The sequence below is a fragment of the Thalassophryne amazonica genome, chromosome 7 (assembly GCF_902500255.1).
Source record: "Thalassophryne amazonica chromosome 7, fThaAma1.1, whole genome shotgun sequence".
NCBI classification, from domain to species: domain Eukaryota; kingdom Metazoa; phylum Chordata; class Actinopteri; order Batrachoidiformes; family Batrachoididae; genus Thalassophryne; species Thalassophryne amazonica.
Window position 1 is genome coordinate 77,330,352 of NC_047109.1, and position 21,196 is coordinate 77,351,547.

At 46.2% G+C, this 21,196-nt stretch overlaps 1 protein-coding gene across 1 annotated transcript; it reads right to left on the reverse strand.

The window, feature by feature from the left end:
• Positions 1-523: 523 nt before the first annotated feature.
• LOC117513474 lies at positions 524-12,919 on the reverse strand. The gene is made up of 5 exons (XM_034173654.1): positions 12,750-12,919; positions 1,224-1,322; positions 957-1,094; positions 796-850; positions 524-705 (listed from the first exon to the last, which is right to left on the reverse strand). Exons 1-5 carry the CDS (start codon positions 12,891-12,893, stop codon positions 524-526), a joined length of 618 nt encoding a protein of 205 aa, XP_034029545.1. The 5' UTR covers positions 12,894-12,919.
• Between the last annotated feature and the right edge of the window lie 8,277 nt (positions 12,920-21,196).

Consider the following 21,196-nt stretch of genomic DNA (forward strand, 5'->3'; position numbering starts at 1 on the left):
GCTCAGTCATGTCTGTTATATGGTTGAGTGTGCACATTTTTTTGCTCCAGCTGCCCGATCAGAGCGGTGATTGATTGGACCGCTGTGACGAATCTACCTCTCAACATTGCGTGGAGCCGTATCTGCAGCGACTGTGGCATGATGAGTGTGACGAGCCACTGTGCACCTTCTTGTTCCCTCTGTGGGGACGCACATACAGTACTGTTCATGACCATCAAAAAGTACAGCGCTCACACTCACCTACTGCACATACAAGCCTCACCACTGCCCTGTCATTAGATCAAACACTCGATCGACATCAGATCCAACACTCGATTGAGATCAGAATCCAAACTGAAGTCTATCTCCACAAAAGGAGCCGTCGGCGGGGTCAATGGGCGAAGGCCAGATGTCAGTGTCTCAAGCCAGTCGGCGGCGTCGAATGGGGTAGGAGCTCGCCGCTTCCGTGACTTTCCAGTGGATGTCAGAGGGGAAGTGCAAATGCGAGGTGGAAGGAGGGGCTGGGACGACTTGGCTTGGGTTATTACAGCAGGTGATGGAGGAGCTCAAGCAAAAGAGAGGAGCAAAGAGGCGAAGGCAGGAAGCTGTCATCTTTGGTGAGCTGCTTAGAGGTTTGAGACTGATCTTCTTCAGCAGGCGGAAGAGGAGGGGAAGGGGCAGGCGCTAATTGGGTAGTGGATTTATGATCAGAAATACTGACAGATCCTGGAAGAGAAGAATAAGGCAAATATAACAGACTGAAGAAAGCAGAATTTCTTTGTAAGTTGTACTTTTTATTTATTATGCACTGCCTACCAACAGAAGCAATCGGCTCATCCAGAATATCATCGATGGACTGGCGAGGGTCCATCTGTATGCCCAGAAAAAAATAAAGGAAAACCACTGAACACACACTGTGTAATTAAGAACCTCTTGTGCAAATACAGTAACATCTTTCTGTTCATTTTGACTCAAACCTGTGCTTTCTGGATGGCCTCCTGTAGTTCTTCCTCCAAGCTGCGTGCACCAGGCACAATCTGAATAGGACTTGCTGTAATCTGCACTGGCAGTTCAAAATCCTCACCAATCACCTCACAGGGTTGGCAGCTGAACACCTGATTAGAAAGTGGAGGTTATTTCATAGACGGTGATGATGACAAGATGAAATTCATCGTGGGCGCAGAGTCAGAGTGTTAAATGGAGCTGAAGCTCCAGGGTGCCTGGGTATTGATTTGTGGGTTTACCTCCGTAAACAGCACTTCCGTCGGTGCATCTGTTTCTTGTTTCCCTCGAGAGCATCCTGGATCCTGTTGCAGGAATGGATGGAGGGAAGAGCCACAAGTCTGGATGAATAGAAAAACAGCAGGAAATATTAACAACAACCAGTTGTTAAAAGCAGTCGTCCTGATGAATCAGGAGTCACCAGCCAATCCACCACAATCTACCATTTCTTATTATCATGATTATTATTATCATGAGTGGATTGCATATCAAACCACATATCGTAAAGGTTAGGCCCCAACAAACGCATATACATATGTTACATTGGTTTCCGTGTATTGTGTCCATGAGAAAGATGTGGCTATGAATGGAGTCACTGATTGCTAAATATCTCATATTTACCTATAGAAGAGTAAAATGTATGATAATTTTTGGTAGTCATAAATAATAATGGTAATAATTTCATAAGTTCTTTTGGTGTCTGTATTTAATTCGTATTTTGCATGATTTTATTGCTGAGAAATAGTGTTCGTCAGCATCTATCTTTGAGTACCAGGCAGGACTTATTTTAAGAAATCAAGTTGTTTGTTTGTTGAGATTTTAATTTTAAAATGTGGTTTCTAACTTTATAAAGAACTAGTTTCTTGTTCAAGTTATTCAAGTTGTTTTTTGGAATTTCGATGTAAAGAGTCCACAAACTGTTTTATAATTGTAAAATACACATTGTAAGTCATCGATGCCAGTACTTACACCATCTCTGAATTCCAGTCCAGTCTCATGCTTTTTTTTTTCGTGCTCCCTTCACAAAATACGAGGTCTGTCCAAAAAGTAATGGACCTTTTTATTTTTTTCAAAAAACTATATGGATTTGAATCACATGTGATTCTGTCGGCGTCACATGGATTATGGACTGTTAAAACCTTTTTAAAAAATGGCCCACAGCAGCGGAGGGCGCGCGGCGTGCCGAGCGGCCATTCGACAGGCTGGATCGACCAGATCATTTCTAAACTGAACGCTGTGTTGATCCGGGACATCATCTGACTACCACAGAAATGGCAACAGAGCTGGACATAGCACTTTTGTGGCACATTCCACTGTTACAGGAGATTTTGTAATGAAAGACGTGCAGAGGATTTCGCACGTCGGCACGAAGCAGCTCAGGACGCGCAGCAAAAAAAAACACCTCTGTGTTGGAAACCATTCAGAAGATTCAGACAGTTTTCGATGGCTTTCAGTCCGAGTGAGTATCGCGAAATTGTGTAACAGCTGGACATGCCACAACATGTCCTGTGAGACTTCCAAGACGGAGGTGTTTTTTTTGGCGTGGAAAAACTCACGCATAGCGCACGAAGGTTCAAGCTTGGCTGATGTAATCACACGTGATTCAATCCATATAGCTTTTGAAAAAATAAAAAGGTACAATACTTTTTGGACAGACCTCGTAAGTCACATTTTTGTGACACCCCACCTTTCATGATACCATCATGAAATTAATTTCTGCTCCTGTCATGAAAAGTACTACATTTTCTTAGTAATAGATTAATTTACATGGTGAACGAGAGGGTCACGTCCTTACACCTTTGGGTTGGGGACAGGTCTCTCACTGTTGTTTTGGCCTACGGGCTGAGTGGCAGTGCAGAGTACCCAGCCTTCGTGGAGTCCCTGGGAGGGGTACTAGATAGTGCTCGGACTGGGGACTCCACTGTTCTCCTGGGGGACTTTAACACCCACGTGGGCGGCGACAGTGAGACCTGGAGGGGGTTGATCGGTAAGCACGGCCTCCCCGATCTGAACCCGAGTGGTGTTCAGGTTGTTGGACTTCTGTGCTAGTCACAGTTTGTCCATCACGAACACCATGTTCGAGCACAAGGGTGTCCATAAGTGCATGTGGCACCAGGACACCCTGAGCCGGAGGTCGATGATCAACTTTGTAGTTGTATCATCTGACCTTCGGCCACATGTCTCGGACACTCGGGTGAAGAGAGGGGCTGAGCTGTCGACCGATCACCACCTGGCGGTGAGTTGGATCAGCTGAGAGGGGAGGAAGCCAGTCAGACCTGGCAGGCCCCAAACATATCATGAGGGTCTGCTGTGAATCAATCAATCAATCAATCAATTTTTTTATATAGCGCCAAATCACAACAAACAGTTGCCCCAAGGCGCTTTATATTGTAAGGCAAGGCCATACATAATTATGTAAAACCCCAACGGTCAAACGACCCCCTGTGAGCAAGCACTTGGCTACAGTGGGAAGGAAAAACTCCCTTTAACAGGAAGAAACCTCCAGCAGAACCAGGCTCAGGGAGGGGCAGTCTTCTGCTGGGACTGGTTGGGGCTGAGGGAGAGGAACCAGAAAAAGACATGCTGTGGAGGGGAGCAGAGATCGATCACTAATGATTAAATGCAGAGTGGTGCATACAGAGCAAAAAGAGAAAGAAACAGTGCATCATGGGAACCCCCCAGCAGTCTACGTCTATAGCAGCATAACTAAGGGATGGCTCAGGGTCACCTGATCCAGCCCTAACTATAAGCTTTAGCAAAAAGGAAAGTTTTAAGCCTAATCTTAAAAGTAGAGAGGGTGTCTGTCTCCCTGATCTGAATTGGGAGCTGGTTCCACAGGAGAGGAGCCTGAAAGCTGAAGGCTCTGCCTCCCATTCTACTCTTACAAACCCTAGGAACTACAAGTAAGGCCTGCAGTCTGAGAGCGAAGCGCTCTATTGGGGTGATATGGTACTACGAGGTCCCTAAGATAAGATGGGACCTGATTATTCAAAACCTTATAAGTAAGAAGAAGAATTTTAAATTCTATTCTAGAATTAACAGGAAGCCAATGAAGAGAGGCCAATATGGGTGAGATATGCTCTCTCCTTCCAGTCCCCGTCAGTACTCTAGCTGCAGCATGTTTGAATTAACTGAAGGCTTTTGTAGGGAACTTTTAGGACAACCTGATAATAATGAATTACAATAGTCCAGCCTAGAGGAAATAAATGCATGAATTAGTTTTCAGCATCACTCTGAGACAAGACCTTTCTAATTTTAGAGATATTGCGTAAATGCAAAAAAGCAGTCCTACATATTTGTTTAATATGCGCTTTGAATGACATATCCTGATCAAAAATGACTCCAAGATTTCTCACAGTATTACTAGAGGTCAGGGTAATGCCATCCAGAGTAAGGATCTGGTTAGACACCATGTTTCTAAGATTTGTGGGGCCAAGTACAATAACTTCAGTTTTATCTGAGTTTAAAAGCAGGAAATTAGAGGTCATCCATGTCTTTATGTCTGTAAGACAATCCTGCAGTTTAGCTAATTGGTGTGTGTCCTCTGGCTTCATGGATAGATAAAGCTGGGTATCATCTGCGTAACAATGAAAATTTAAGCAATACCGTCTAATAATACTGCCTAAGGGAAGCATATATAAAGTGAATAAAATTGGTCCTAGCACAGAACCTTGTGGAACTCCATAATTAACTTTAGTCTGTGAAGAAGATTCCCCATTTACATTAACAAATTGTATCTATTAGACCAAATATGATTCAAACCACCGCAGCGCAGTGCCTTTAAATACCTATGGCATGCTCTAATCTCTGTAATAAAATTTTATGGTCAACAGTATCAAAAGCAGCACTGAGGTCTAACAGAACAAGCACAGAGATGAGTCCACTGTCCCGAGGCCATAAGAAGATCATTTTAAAACCTTCACTAATGCTGTTTCTGTACTATGATGAATTCTAAAACCTGACTGAAACTCTTCAAATAGACCATTCCTCTGCAGATGATCAGTTAGCTGTTTTACAACTACCCTTTCAAGAATTTTTGAGAGAAAAGGAAGGTGTGAGATTGGCCTATAATTAGCTAAGATAGCTGGGTCAAGTGATGGCTTTTTAAGTAATGGTTTAATTACTGCCCACCTTAAAAGCCTGTGGTACATAGCCAACTAACAAAGATAGATTGATCATATTTAAGATCGAAGCATTAAATAATGGTAGGGCTTCCTTGAGCAGCCTGGTAGGAATGGGGTCTAATAAACATGTTGAGGTTTGGATGAAGTAACTAATGAAAATAACTCAGACAGAACAATCGGAGAGAAAGAGTCTAACCAAATACCGGCATCACTGAAAGCAGCCAAAGATAACGATACGTCTTTGGGATGGTTATGAGTAATTTTTTCTCTAATAGTTAAAATTTTGTTAGCAAAGAAAGTCATGAAGTCATTACTAGTTAAAGTTAATGGAATACTCAGCTCAATAGAGCTCTGACTCTTTGTCAGCCTGGCTACAGTGCTGAAAAGAACCTGGGGTTGTTCTTATTTTCTTCAATTAGTGATGAGTAGAAAGATGTCCTAGCTTTACGAGGGCTTTTTATAGAGCAACAGACTCTTTTTCCAGGCTAAGTGAAGATCTTCTAAATTAGTGAGACGCCATTTCCTCTCCAACTTACGGGTTATCTGCTTTAAGCTACGAGTTTGTGAGTTTATACCACGGAGTCAGACACTTCTGATTTAAAGCTCATCTTTTCAGAGGAGCTACAGCATCCAAAGTTGTCTTCAATGAGGATGTAAAACTATTGACGAGATACTCTATCTCCCTTACAGAGTTTAGGTAGCTACTCTGCACTGTGTTGTTATATGCATTAGAGAACATAAAGAAGGAATCATATCCTTAAACTAGTTACAGCGCTTTCTGAAAGACTTCTAGTGTAATGAAACTTATTCCCTACTGCTGGGTAGTCCATCAGAGTAAATGTAAATGTTATTAAGAAATGATCAGACAGAAGGGAGTTTCAGGGAATAACTGTTAAGTCTTCTATTTCCATACCATAAGTCAGAACAAGATCTAAGATATGATTAAAGTGGTGGGTGGACTCATTTACTTTTTGAGCAAAGTCATAGAGTCTAATATAGATTAATGCAGTGTTGAGGCTGTCATTCTCAGCATCTGTGTGGATGTTAAAATCGCCCACTATAATTATCTTATCTGAGCTAAGCACTAAGTCAGACAAAAGGTCTGAAAATTCACAGAGAAACTCACAGTAACGACCAGGGTGGACGATAGATAATAACAAATAAACTGGTTTTTGGGACTTCCATTTGGATGGACAAGACTAAGAGACAAGCTTTCAAATGAATTAAAGCTCTGTCTGGGTTTTTGATTATTAATAAGCTGGAATGGAAGATTGCTGCTAATCCTCCGCCCCGGCCCGTGCTACGAGCATTCTGACAGTTAGTGTGACTTGGGGGTGTTGACTCATTTAAACTAACAAATTCATCCTGCTGTAACCAGGTTTCTGTTAGGCAGAATAAATCAATATGTTGATCAATTATTATATCATTTACCAACAGGGACTTAGAAGAGAGAGACCTAATGTTTAATAGACCACATTTAACTGTTTTAGTCTGTGGGTGCAGTTGAAGGTGCTATAATTATTTTTCTTTTGATTTTTAATGCTTAAATAGATTTTTGCTGGTTATTGGTAGTCTGGGAGCAGGCACCGTCTCTACGGGGATGGGGTAATGAGGGGAATGGTTGGGGGGAGAGAAGCTGCAGAGAGGTGTGTAAGACTACAACTCTGCTTCCTGGTCCCAACCCTGGATAGTCACGGTTTGGAGGATTTAAGAAAATTGGCCAGATTTCTAGAAATGAGAGCTGCTCCATCCAAAGTGGGATGGATGCCGTCTCTCCTAACAAGACCAGGTTTTCCCCAGAAGCTTTGCCAATTATCTATGAAGCCCACCTCATTTTTGGACACCACTCAGACAGCCAGCAATTCAAGGAGAACATGCGGCTAAACATGTCACTCCCGGTCCGATTGGGGAGGGGCCCAGAGAAAACTACAGAGTCCGACATTGTTTTTGCAAAGTTACACACCGATTTAATGTTAATTTTAGTGACCTCCGATTGGCGTAAACCGGGTGTCATTACTGCCGACGTGAATTACAATCTTACCAAATTTACGCTTAGCCTTAGCCAGCAGTTTCAAATTTCCTTCAATGTCGCCTGCTCTGGCCCCGGAAGACAATTGACTATGGTTGCTGGTGTCGCTAACTTCACATTTCTCAAAACAGAGTCGCCAATAACCAGAGTTTGATCCTCGGCGGGTGTGTCGTCGAGTGGGGAAAAACGGTTAGAGATGTGAACGGGTTGGCGGTGTACACGGGGCTTCTGTTTAGGGCTACGCTTCCTCCTCACAGTCACCCAGTCAGCCTGCTTTCCCCGGCTGCTCGGGATCTGCCAGGGGGTAACTAACGGCGGCTAAGCTACCTTGGTCCGCACCAACTACAGGGGCCTGGCTAACTGTAGAATTTTCCACGGTGCGGAGCCGAGTCTCCAATTCGCCCAGCCTGGCCTCCAAAGCTACGAATAAGCTACACTTATTACAAGTACCGTTACTGCTAAAGGAGGCCGAGGAATAACTAAACATTTCACACCCAGAGCAGAAAAGTGCGGGAGAGACAGGAGAAGCCGCCATGCTAAATCGGCTAAGAGCTAGTAGCTACGCTAAGCTAGCGGATTCCTAAAAACACGCAAAGTGAATAATGTGTAAATAATTTAGAGGTGATTCAGCAGAAGGAGTGCTTTAGTTAAGGCACGTAAAGATTACACTGGGAAACAAATCGTAATCTAGATAACTAGATCAATCTAACTGCGCAGATTAAACAGCTAACAGATACAGAAAAACACCGCTGTGCTCCGGAACAGGAAGTGATACAATACCGCAATGACTGTGCAGAACCCTCTGTCAACGAGGTCTTCAACTCCCACCTCTGGGAGAGCTTCTCCCAGATCCCGAGAGAGGTTGGAGACATGGAGTCCAAGTGGACCATGTTCTCCACCTCCATTGTTAATGCTCGTAGCTGTGGTCACAGGGTCTCTGGTGCCTGTCGTGGCGGCAATCCCCGAACCCGGTGGTGGACACCAGAAGTAAGGGATGCCGTCAAGCTGAAGATGGAGTCCTACTTGTCTTTGTTGGCAGGTGGGACTCCAGAGGCATCTGACAGGTACCGGCAGGCCAAGTGTGCTGCAGCCTGTGCAGTCGCAGAGGCAAAAACTGGGTCTGGGAGGAGTTCGGGGAGGCCATGGAGGAGGACTATCGGTCGGCCTCAAAGAAATTCTGGCAAACCGTCCGACGCCTCCAGAGGTGAAAGCAGCTCTCCACCAACACTGTCTACGGTGCGGGTGGGGAGCTTCTGACCCTGACCGGGGATGTTGTCGGGCGGTGGAAGGATACTTTGAGGATCTCCTCAATCCCATCGTCACGTCTTCCGAAGAGGAAGCAGAGTCGGGGGACTCAGAGGCGGACTCATCCATTACTCAGGCCAAAGTCACAGAGGTGGTTAGAAAGCTCGTCAGTGGCAAGGCTCCTGGGGTGGATGAAATCCATCTGGAGTACCTTAAGTCTCTGGATGTTGTGGGACTGTCTTGGTTGACACGTCTCTGCAACATCGCGTGGCGGACCGGAGGGTGTGTTCCAACTACAGGGGGATCACACTCCTCAGCCTCCCCGGTAAGGTCTATTCCAGAGTACTGGAGAGGAGAATTCGACCGATAGTCGAACCTCGGATTCAGGAGGAGCAGTGTGGTTTTCATCCTGGTCGCGGCACACTGGACCAGCTCTATACTCTCCATCGGGTGCTCAGGGGTTCATGGGAGTTCACCCAACCAGTCAATCATCAATCAATCATTTTTTTATATACCGCCAAATCACAACAAACAGTTGCCCCAAGGCGCTTTATATTGTAAGGCAAGGCCATACAATAATTATGTAAAACCCCAATGGTCAAAACGACCCCCTGTGAGCAAGCACTTGGCTACAGTGAGAAGGAAAAACTCCCTTTTAACAGGAAGAAACCTCCAGCAGAACCAGGCTCAGGGAGGGGCAGTCTTCTGCTGGGACTGGTGGGGCTGAGGGAGAGAACCAGGAAAAAGACATGCTGTGGAGGGGAGCAGAGATCAATCACTAATGATTAAATGCAGAGTGGTGCATACAGAGCAAAAAGAGAAAGAACAGTGCATCATGGGAACACCCCAGCAGTCTACGTCTATAGCAGCATAACTAAGGGATGGTTCAGGGTCACCTGATCCAGCCCTAACTATAAGCTTTAGCAAAAAGGAAAGTTTAAGCCTAATCTTAAAAGTAGAGAGGGTGTCTGTCTCCCTGATCTGAATTGGGAGCTGGTTCCACAGGAGAGGAGCCTGAAAGCTGAAGGCTCTGCCTCCCATTCTACTCTTACAAACCCTAGGAACTACAAGTAAGCCTGCAGTCTGAGAGCGAAGCGCTCTATTGGGGTGATATGGTACTACGAGGTCCCTAAGATAAGATGGGACCTGATTATTCAAAACCTTATAAGTAAGAAGAAGAATTTTAAATTCTATTCTAGAATTAACAGGAAGCCAATGAAGAGAGGCCAATATGGGTGAGATATGCTCTCTCCTTCTAGTCCCCGTCAGTACTCTAGCTGCAGCATTTTGAATTAACTGAAGGCTTTTTAGGGAACTTTTAGGACAACCTGATAATAATGATTACATAGTCCAGCCTAGAGGAAATAAATGCATGAATTAGTTTTTCAGCATCACTCTGAGACAAGACCTTTCTGATTTTAGAGATATTGCGTAAATGCAAAAAAGCAGTCCTACATATTTGTTTAATATGCGCTTTGAATGACATATCCTGATCAAAAATGACTCCAAGATTTCTCACAGTATTACTAGAGGTCAGGGTAATGCCATCCAGAGTAAGGATCTGGTTAGACACCATGTTTCTAAGATTTGTGGGGCCAAGTACAATAACTTCAGTTTTATCTGAGTTTAAAAGCAGGAAATTAGAGGTCATCCATGTCTTATGTCTGTAAGACAATCCTGCAGTTTAGCTAATTGGTGTGTGTCCTCTGGCTTCATGGATAGATAAAGCTGGGTATCATCTGTGTAACAATGAAAATTTAAGCAATACCGTCTAATAATACTACCTAAGGGAAGCATGTATAAAGTGAATAAAATTGGTCCTAGCACAGAACCTTGTGGAACTCCATAATTAACTTCAGTCCTGTGAAGAAGATTCCCCATTACATGAACAAATTGTAATCTATTAGACAAATATGATTCAAACCACCGCAGCGCAGTGCCTTTAATACCTATGGCATGCTCTAATCTCTGTAATAAAATTTTATGGTCACAGTATCAAAAGCAGCACTGAGGTCTAACAGAACAAGCACAGAGATGAGTCCACTGTCTGAGGCCATAAGAAGATCATTTGTAACCTTCACTAATGCTTTCCAACACTTGTGGACCTTCTCCCAGATCCACAAGTGTTTTGTGGATCTGGAGAAGGCGTTCAACCGTGTCCCTCAAGGCGCCCTGTGGGGGGTGCTCCGGGAGTACAGGGTCTGGGGTCCTTTGCTAAGGGCTATCCGGTCCCTGTACGACCGCAGCAGGAGCTTGTTCCACATTGCTGGTAGTAAGTCAAACCTGTTTCCAGTGCATGTTGGCCTCCGCCAGGGGGCTGCACTTTGTCACCAGTTCTGTTCTTTACCTTTATGAACAGAATTTCTAGGCGCAGTCAGGGTGTAGAGGGGGTCCAGTTTGGGAACCACAGAATCTCGTCTCTGCTGTTTGTGGACGATGTGGTTCTGTTGGCTTCGTCAAATCAGGACCTTCAGCGTGCACTGAAGCAGTTTGCAGCCGAGTGTGAAGTGTCCGGGATGAAATCAGCACCTCCAAATCCGTGGCCATGGTTCTCGACCGGAAAAAAGGGTGCTTTGCCCTCTCGGGTCAGTGGAGTGTCCTTGCCTCAAGTGGAGGAGTTTAAGTATCTCAGGGTCTTGTTCACGAGAGAGGGACAGATGGAGCGCGAGATCGACAGCTGGATTGGTGCAGTGTCTGCAGTGATGCGGCCGCTGTATCGGACCGTTGTGATGAAGAGAGAGCTGAGCAGGGGAGCAAAGCTCTCGATTTACCGATCGATCTACGTTCCAACCCTTACCCATGGTCATGAAATTTGGCTCATGACCAAAAGAACAAGATCGCGAGTACAAGCGGCCAAGATGAGTTTCCTCCGCAGGGTGGCTGGGCGCTCCCTTAGAGATAGGGTGAGGAGCTCGGTCACTCGGGAGGAGCTCGGAGTCAAGTCGCTGCTCCTCCACGTCGAAAGGAGCCAGCTGAGGTGGCTCGGCCATCTTTTTCGGATGCCCCCTGGACGCCTCGCTGGAGAGATGTTCCGGGCACATCCCATCTGGACGAGGCCCCAGGGAAGACCCAGGACACGCTGGAGGGACTACGTCTTGCAGGTGGCTTGGGAACGCTTCGGGGTTCCCCCGGAGGAGCTGGGGGAGGTGTGTGTGGATCAGGAGGTCTGGGCGGCTTTGCTTGAGCTGCTTCCCCTGCGACCCGACCTTGGATGAAGCAGAAGAAAATGGATGGATGGATGGATAGATTAATTTTGTTTTCATGATGCCATCATGAAATTGGGGTGAGATTGGGCTGGAATTCTGTCCCTTGAAATGGCTCAATCCGCAACTCCCCCTGGACAGAACACCAGTCTGATACAGGTTATTTTCCCAGCCAAGCCTGGTACCCATGTCCAGCTGTGGTGGACTGAGATGATGCAGATGAAGCATGTTGTCCGAGGACCAGACAGGTGACAAACCAATGTCGCAGAACGAACAGGTCCCTCCTAAAAATCAGTCCCCCCTGATTACGGATCACGATTCACGGATTATCACCTTGTTTCTGCTTCAAACTGCACTCCAGTCATCGATCTATCTCAACGACAGATGTGTGAAGCTTTTGGTGCAACAATCATTTCCACATAAAATTCCGCATTATTTCATCATAAAAGGCAGCAGAAGCGATCAGAGCGCCGCAGCTAAATGAGCTGCTAGCTGATGCGTTCACTGCGCGTCAGATATTCAAAGCGTTACGGAATTTAACCTCGTTTCTGCTTAAAACTGACTTTAGAATGACTTAAGAGGTTTTACCTTTATCATGTGATGGTTAATAATCCCATTAATCCATTTGATTGCTTTGGGTGAAGAGACTCTGTCTCAGACGTTGCTGCTGTGGTCCCATATGCCGCATGCGCAGATGCAAAAGACGGCCCGAGTTTAGGGGCGGATTGTTTGGTCTGCGACACCGGGAAATCAACCCAGGTAGCCCAATTCCTTGGTCAACTGAGCTACCTGCTCCACAACACACAAACATACATAATCACAGTACAAGCCAAATTGATGTAGTTGACTGTCCAGTACCTGTTTTGTTTTCTTTGTATGTTTGTGTTTTGTAACAAGGTTCTAAGCCATTTCTAGCTTTTACTCAAAAATTCTATGTTTGGAAGCTTATTCGGGAAGATAATGCATTAAGTTATATTGTTGACTACATCATTCTGAATTACATAAATTGACTAAAACCATTAATGTGTTGGACAAAGGGAAAAAATTCCCATCCAACAGATCTTTGATATTTTATCTGATATTGAAATCAAAAACTGTTGGGCGGACCAAATCAAAATGCCTCGCCGGTTCCACTCAAACCTTGTTCCATTCTGCGTTGTCCCTTACCTCATTGCCGGTGCTACTGGAGCGGTTCCTGGGCCTGCTCCTGATCCTTTCCCTCATCTCCAGCTCTACACTTATCTCCTGCTGCTGTTTCTCATTCTCAGTCCTCCACAAAGTCCCACATTGCAGAGGTGAGGAGGAGGACATGGGTAGACTGGGACTTGGAGTTCCTGATGCAGTACGTGCCAGAAGCCACGAAGACAGCATTGGTCAGGCCACAATGTTCACACTGCCAAACTGATGGAAGCAGGATGTGGAACAGCATTCAGGAATTCCATTTGGAACTCCAACTGAGACGTCGTTGAGAATCCCATTAGGAATTCCCCGGTCCTGGACATACATATGTTGGTTCGGGCTGCAGTTCGGGGACTCCAGTGCAGAGGTGGAGCTTGAGCTGGGACACTGACTGGAGGGTCGCGGGAGGCAAGTGGAGAGGGACTCCATACTGGTTCCCATCTTGGCAGAGAGGAGCAGGGTGAGAGAAGGTTGGGGAAGTTGGAAAGGGCGGAGGCGCTGGCAACAGGGCAGGCTTGGTGCCAGAGACAGGCCAGGCCACGCTTTACGCAGCTGTTGTCGCAACTCAGACACCTGCATGGATGGAAGGACAAAATCTAAATCTTCAAAATGTCATACATTTTCAGCCTTTATCTGACACATCTTGACATGTTTTCCTTACTGTTAGATCAACAGGTTAGCAGGAAGAAGCTCAGGCTTGGATGATAGATTTGAGTCTAACAGGGGTGTGGTTTGTTGTCGCAGGAGCTGGTTGGGGATTTTGAGGCATGGCTCCAGAGGACTTCACAAGATCACTGTGATCGCTGCTGGAGGTATACGTAAGCTTGAAATCAAATAAACTTCCCTAAAATATTTGAAAACACTGATCAAGTGTATACCTGGCTACGATAGAGAGCTGCGCTGCTGCTGGTTCTGCAGGATTTGGAGCTGGAGAAGACCTGCTGCTGTTTCAGAGCTGGGAATAGGCTGGGTCATTGAATGGGAAGGGGGTAGGGGCACTTCTGCTTGGCTCCTCCCCCTAGCAGAAGAACACAGACAATGGGTGAGACCTAACACACGAGTTGAGTGTGGAGTGTCGGCACAAACCATTCGGAGGAAGAGGGGTGTCAGCGCTCGGTGGTGAGTATGCTGTGGCCGAGAGACGGCCGAAGTTTACCCGAGTGCTAGGTGGCGGAAAAAATACCTGCCCATGCCATGCATAATGAAAAATAAAATACATAAACCAAAATTATGGCAGTATATATATATATATATATATATTATATATATATATATAATATTATATATATATATATATTATATATATATATAGATATATATATATATATATATATATGTACACACACACACACACAAAATGGACATTTTAAAAAAGCAGCCTCAGAACAATTAGGCCCCATTAAAAAAATAAATCATGGATTTTTTTTCTTACAAACAGAGAACAAACAACACTGTAAAATTTTGCAGCTGGAAATTTCCCTTGTAATATGAATTAACATAAGTTTATGGCACTCAGTTCATGTCATTCTCTAGGATTCACAACCCTGGTTTTTCTTTCCTAAAGCTTGTGGCCATCAGCAAGACAAGATTTATATATTTATTTATTTATTTATTGAACACAATAAAACAATATGGAAAAACAAACATCTTCTTATAGGGAGTATACATTTTCATACAAATAAACTGTTGTCAAAATACAGACAAATATAAAGTAAGAATTTCAAAACAGAAAGGCGATGCAAGGACTACCTAGAAAGCAAAATCTTGGGTATTATTCAAATAAGCAAGAAACAAGATATATCCCCACAAATCGTTCTGTTGGAAACAACACCGAGTGCTGACACCCCAGTTTCTTGAATGGTTTGGTGCCGACACTGCAACGCTCAAACCCGTGTAACCCCACCCACAGACAACAGTGAATAAGGAAAAACTCCCTTGCGTGTAGTTTAAAGGAAAAAACCTCAAGCAGGCCATACTAACAAGGCCATAACTAATCAATAACAAAGATCTCTTCTTGCATGTAGTGAGGTTAATAGTGATCCTCTTCCATGCTACCAGACATTTTCCGGCTGTTCAGTGATGACAAGAAGCGGTTTACTGTGACAGTTTTGGCTTTCCCCGATCCCGTAGCCTTACAACATAGTCAGTGACAGTGTTCAAATTCAATACTGGACCCATTCAAATTGTTTTTATCCTGACTGAGTTAAAAGAAACCAAACAGATCTAAAAATAGATGTCAGGTTGAAAACTTGCCACATAGGTTCCACATGACACTCACTACTCACACAAAAAACAAAATTAAGAAATAAATTACACTAAAGAATACCTCCAGTCCCAGAATGGTCCCCTCTGATCTGGAGGAATGTATTGGTGATATTTTAGTTTCTTCATCTTAGGTTTGGTGTCCCGCGGTTTCCGTTGGCGGGGGAGATGGCTGAAGTTGAGGGAGTGGGGCAGGGAGGAGGTGGAGGATGACCGGGATGGACTGGGAGCCCGAGCTGTCTGTTAAAACACATTATTGGCACATCCTGAACCCATAACTAGAAATTTGAAGAGTGGAATGAAATGTCAGATTAAAACAAAGATGTCAAGCCATATCATGCTGTTTGACAAAATCTGCTCATGCTGAGGTTAAATTCTTACATGATATGCACACACCTCTAGCTGACCGCACATGCCGGTCCTCACATACACTCGTGTTGCTTGCTGATGAATGTGTTAACCTGCAGGGCAAATACTGAGCTCCTTCAGAAGTGCAAATTGACATTAATGAATGCAGAACATCATCCAGTAGAACATTGTGTCTGACATAACAAAAATAACATCCTGTTAGATTATAGACCTTGACAATACTGTTTTATAAACTGTTATGTTATATACCTGTTCAGTAAAACAGGTGCATGCACACACTCACATGTGCACAAAATAAAGGATGGAGGATGTTTTTTCTTAATTACAATCTAATATTTGTGCACATATTGCATTGCACCACTACAAATTTTATTTTGAAAGCATTTAAAATAGGTATAAAATGGAAATAAGCAAAAGGAAAATTAATGCAGACTGGGATTTTTTATGCAACAGTCTCAGCATGCACTGCAGTTCTGCACTCTCATCCACATTACCTTTGGCAGCAGAGGTGTTGTCTGAGAGGTCAGATACATCCCGGTTTGCTCTCCCAGTTGTTGCCATGGAGTTTGATTCACCCAGTGTTACACTCACAGTTTGTCTGATGCTCTCGGTTGCCGGGGAGCAAACGCCAAACCTGACTGAAGACAGAACACTGCATTATCAGAGTTAATGTCTAAGCCTTATGTAAGCCTTAAAACATTCAGATAGTATGTAAATATAATGTACAACCGTTCCTGTTTGAAGCCTGAAATACATTTAAAAAAAAAAAAACAGTTGGACAGGAGTGTAATTACCACTGTGTTACATCACCTTTCCTTTTACCAACACATAACTGAGACTGATGACACCACTTGATCCACTTTTGAAAAGAAGAATCCCCCCCACCACCGCCCATCCTACCCATTCTTCCACTGTGCAAATATTCAGCTGCCTGACTGTTTGGGGAATTCACTACAGTATTTATGCTTCATTAATTTCCACATATTTTCAAAAGAATGCAGGCGGGCCTGTCTATCAACCTGCAATTATGCAGCTACCTGATGTTACACGTGCAAGAATGTGGCTTAGCGTCACCACGTGGAAATAAACATCGATGTCCCCAGAAAAAAGGTGTCATCAGGACGCACTGTGCAAAAGTGGCTGTAAATATTGTCTTTAATATTTGTTTGCTGTAAGGTTGCTGCAGACATAAGCAAATGCTTCTCAGTATCAAATAATTTTAACTAAGTATATGTGTGAATACTAAAAAAAAAAAGTAAAAACAAAAAATGGCATCTACTGTGTGTTGTAAAAAAATGTGTGGGTTTGCAGCACTGACTATAATTCTACTGTCATGTTCAGATGTTTGTTTTTTATTGTGATTATGCAAAATGCAATGTAAAAACATAAGGTTGAGCATTCAGGATGTGGAAATCCACTGTCACAGTACCTCTCTGTCTTTCTGTTTCCTGGTTTATTTTGATACTCCCTCCCTGTGCACATGCTGCTGCTTCTGGCCTGTTCTCATCTCATACCTCTTTCTAGTTTTGGTGATTTTTTTTTTCCCCTCTCGCCAGCTCCTCAGTGCCTGCACGTCTTGTAGTGTTCAGTGTTTTGTATGTCATGGTGTTTCCTAGTTGCTGACCTTCGCAGCCTCACTGATTTCTGATTTCAGTCTGCTCCTTCTCAACTTGGTACCTGGTTTGACTTTCCAGTATTTTTGACCCCCTTTCTGTTTTCTGGATCTGCCTCAGTATGTTACCCTTCACAGGTCTGGTTGCTCGGTGGACTGGTTATTCTGTGTACCTTGACCTTTGCTTGCCCTGGGCTGTGATCAAGGAACTGTGAACTTACTATCTGATGTCGTTCTCTACTGAGGGGAAAAAACTGTCACTGTCCAACTATACTTGTGTTGCTGACTGTCACATTGAGGAAAATAACATTTTTTCAGGCTGGGGTGGAAGATAGATTGGAAACGTATTTTGGGAGATCCAGGGAGCAGTGTAGCACAGGATGACTGTGCTAGGTTACAATAAAGAGTGCAAAGAGTTAAAGACTAAACAAATGCCAAGTGACTAATCATCTTTACCTTTAAAACTGAATTCTTTGAAGGGAACTATCCCATGTTTGTACCACAGTGTCATGTTGATCCTGTTGTGTGGGCCGCCAGAAGAGGAGGTACTGCTGGCCACCACCAGAGGGCGCCCTGTCTGGAGTGCGGGCTCCAGGCACCAGAGGGCGCAGCCGCCTCACAGGAGCAGCCAGGGTGACAGCTGTCACGCATCACCTGCAACAGCTGTTACCAATCATCTGATCGGCAGGAGTATATCAGCAGGACGACGTCTCCACCTCTTTGCCGAGATATCGTTTCTACCAAGAAGGTAACGTACTCAGCTAACTGTTTGACAGTGATCTTTGTGACTTTGTGCATTTCTCTGAGAGAACTTCCCAACGAGAGCTGGAGGTAGCTTACCTGCCGTTCGGATTCCTGGGTGCGAACGCGCCCTCCTATAACTGTTCTTTATTCCTCGCCAGCAGTACCAGGTCCGACACGCGGAGGCAGTGGCCACCTGGGAGTTCGGGACATGGCGGCTCCAGTATTCGCGGGGTCTGGTGGCGGAGGAAACCGTGTGGTTCCGGTTCTACTTTGGAGAGGTGTCTCCTATCTTCGAGCCTGCCCACACGACACCTGTGTGAATTTGACTTTGTCCTTTATTGTAATCTGTTGTCCTTGTTGTGCATATTCACAACAGTAAAGTGTGTATTTGACCTATTCCATTGTCCGTTCATTTGCGCCCCCTGTTGTGGGTCCGTGTACTTACACTTTCCCAACAGGATATCTCGGTCACGTCATGGATCCCGAGGGGCGTCAACCGGCTGTTGAACGGCCAATGGAAGAACAGGGCGCACAGGCGTCCGCAGGAGGAATGGTCGGTGAGGTTGCAAGCGGATCCTCACCGCTTTCACGGCTCGGTTGGATTTAATAACCGAGCAGAACGTCCTCCTTAACCGCAGGGTGGAGGCTCTCGCCGCGCAGGTGGAAGCGCGCCCTCAGGGCGCTGCTGCGGCTCTCCCTCCTGTCGACCCTGTGCGTAACAGTGACGTTCCACAGGTCGTTCAACGACCCCTCCCACCTTCCCCTGAAGCATACATAAGCCCTCCAGAGCCGTACGGGGGGGTGTGGAGACATGCGCGGACTTCTTATGCAGTGTTCGCTCGTCTTCGCACAACGTCCCGTCATGTAGGCGACTGATGCTAGTAAGATAGCTTATGTAATTAATCTGCTTCGCGGCAAGGCACGGCGCTTGGGCTACAGCGCTTTGGGAGCAAAATTCACGGCTCCTTCTGACATATGATGGGTTTGTGAGGGAGTTCAGAACAGTGTTCGATCATCCAAATAGAGGAGAGACCGCTTCAGCCGTGCTGCTGTCAATGAGACAGGGGCGCCGGAGCGCAGCTGCTTATGCAGTCGACTTCCACATCGCGGCTGCGAGGTCCGGCTGGAATAACACTGCCCTCCGCGCCGCCTTCGTAACGGACTGTCGTTGGTCCTGAAGGAGCTCCTGGTGGCCAAGGACGAACCGCGGGATTTAGACGGGCTTATTGATCTCGTTATACGATTAGACAATCGGTTAGAGGAACGCCGTCGGGAGCAAGGCGAAGGACGTGACCGGATACGCGCCGCCCCTCTCCCTTCCGGGTTCGAAAAGGGGCCGCCCTCCCCACGCTCCACAGCCGCAGCGCTTTGTGGGGCAACAGCTCCCCCTGTTGACGTTGTTAGGGAAACGCACAGGGCCAAAATGGGAGGCTGATCCGTGGAGAGTGTTGTCTCTGCAGCTCAACAGAGCACACACAGAGAGACTGCCCCAAACAGCCAAAAACGTCAACACTCGCCCTTAGAGACTGGGCTAAGGGGGGGTCAAGACATTCAAGTGAGACACACACAATTGCCACACGACTCCCAGTCACAATCCTGAGCGGGGATTCAACCCTTCAAGCCCGAGCACTGGTGGACACGGGGTCAGAAGGGAATCTGCTAGACAGCAGATGGGGCAAAGGAGGTAGGGCTCCCTCTGGTGGCGCTTCCTACGCCATTGCAGGTGCGGGCACTAGATGGCACCCTCCTCCCTTTACTCACACACAAGACACCACCAGTAACTCTGGTGGTGTCTGGAAACCACCGGGAGGAGATTGAGTTTTTGTAACTCCTTCTACCTCCCACGTGATTTTGGGCATCCCATGGATGTTAAAGCACAATCCCCGGATCGATTGGCCGTCTGGGGTGGTGGTTCAGTGGAGCGAAACCTGCCATCGGGGTGTGTTTAGGATCCTCGTTTCCTCCCGGTTCCCAGGCTAAGGAGGAGGTCAAAGTCCCTCCCAATTTGACGGCAGTGCCGGTTGAGTACCACGATCTTGCTGACGTCTTCAGCAAGGATCTGGCACTCACCCTTCCCCCCGCACCGTCCGTACGATTGTGGCCATTGATTTGGTTCCAGGCGCTGAGTTCCCGTCCAGCAGGCTGTACAACCTCTCACGACCTGAGCACGAATCAATGGAGACCTACATCCGGGACTCATTAGCTGCCGGGCTGATCCGGAACTCCACCTCCCCGATGGGGGCAGGTTTCTTTTTTGTGGGCAAGAAAGATGGCGGACTTCGTCCATGTATTGATTACAGGGGGCTGAATGAGATTACGGTTCGCACCGATACCCGTTGCCATTATTACATTCCGTGTTCACCCCCGTGCATGGGAGCCAAAATCTTTACTAAGCTGGATCTTAAAAATGCGTATCACCTGGTTCGGATCCGGAAGGGAGACGAATGGAAGACGGCATTTAACACCCCGTTAGGTCACTTTGAGTACCTGGTCATGCTGTTCGGCCTCACAAACGCCCCCGCAACGTTCCAAGCATTGGTTAATGGTGTCTTGCGGGATTTCCTGCACCGATTCGTCCTTCGTATATCTAGACGATATCCCTCATCTTTCTCCGGATCCTGAGACTCATGTCCGGCATGTACGTCAGGTCCTGCAGCGGTTGTTGGAGAACCGGCTGTTTGTGAAGGGCGAGAAGTGCCGAGTTCACCGCACTTCTTTGTCCTTCCTGGGGTTCATCATCTCCCCCAACTCCGTCGATCCTGATCCGGCCAAGGTTGCGGCGGTGAGAGACTGGCCCCAACCCACTAGCCGTAGAAGCTGCAACAGTTCCTCGGCTTTGCAAATTTTTACAGGAGGTTCATTAAGGGCTACAGTCAGGTAGTTAGCCCCCTGACAGCCCTGACCTCACAAAAGTCCCCTTCACCTGGTCGGATCGCTGCGATGCCGCGTTCAAGGAGTTGAAATGGCGCTTCTCGTCTGCACCCGTTCTGGTGCAGCCCGATCCTAGTCGCCAGTTAGTGGTTGAAGTGGACGCCTCGACTCAGGATATGAGCTGTGCTTTCCCAGAGCGGGAGGACCGATAAGGTCCTTCACCCGTGTGCCTATTTTCCAGCAGGTTGACCCGGCCGAACGGAACTATGACGTCGGCAATCGAGAACTCCTTGCGGTGAAAGAGGCTCTTGAAGAGTGGAGACATCTGTTGGAGGGAACGTCCGTGCCAATTCACGGTTTTCACTGACCACCGGAAACCTGGAGTATATCAGGACCCGCCAAGGCGGCTGAACCCCAGGCAAGGCCCGCTGGTCACTGTTCTTCGGCCGTTTTGACTTCCGGATCACCTACCGTCCCGGGACCAAGAACCAGAAATCGGATGCCTTGTCCCGGGTACATGAAGATGAATCAAAACGGAGTTGTCGGATCCACCGGAACCCTATCATCCCGGAGGTCC

Bases quoted from the DNA above. Each gene is read 5' to 3' on its own strand.
- LOC117513474 (XM_034173654.1), bottom strand. From the start codon at position 12,893: ATGTCCTCCTCCTCACCTCTGCAATGTGGGACTTTGTGGAGGACTGAG. The intron at 1,323-12,749 runs GTAAGGGACAAC...CTATTCATCCAG, and splicing joins CCAGTAGCACCGGCAATGAG to ACTTGTGGCTCTTCCCTCCA. The intron at 706-795 runs GTAGGCAGTGCA...CTTCTCTTCCAG, and splicing joins TGAGCCGATTGCTTCTGTTG to GATCTGTCAGTATTTCTGAT.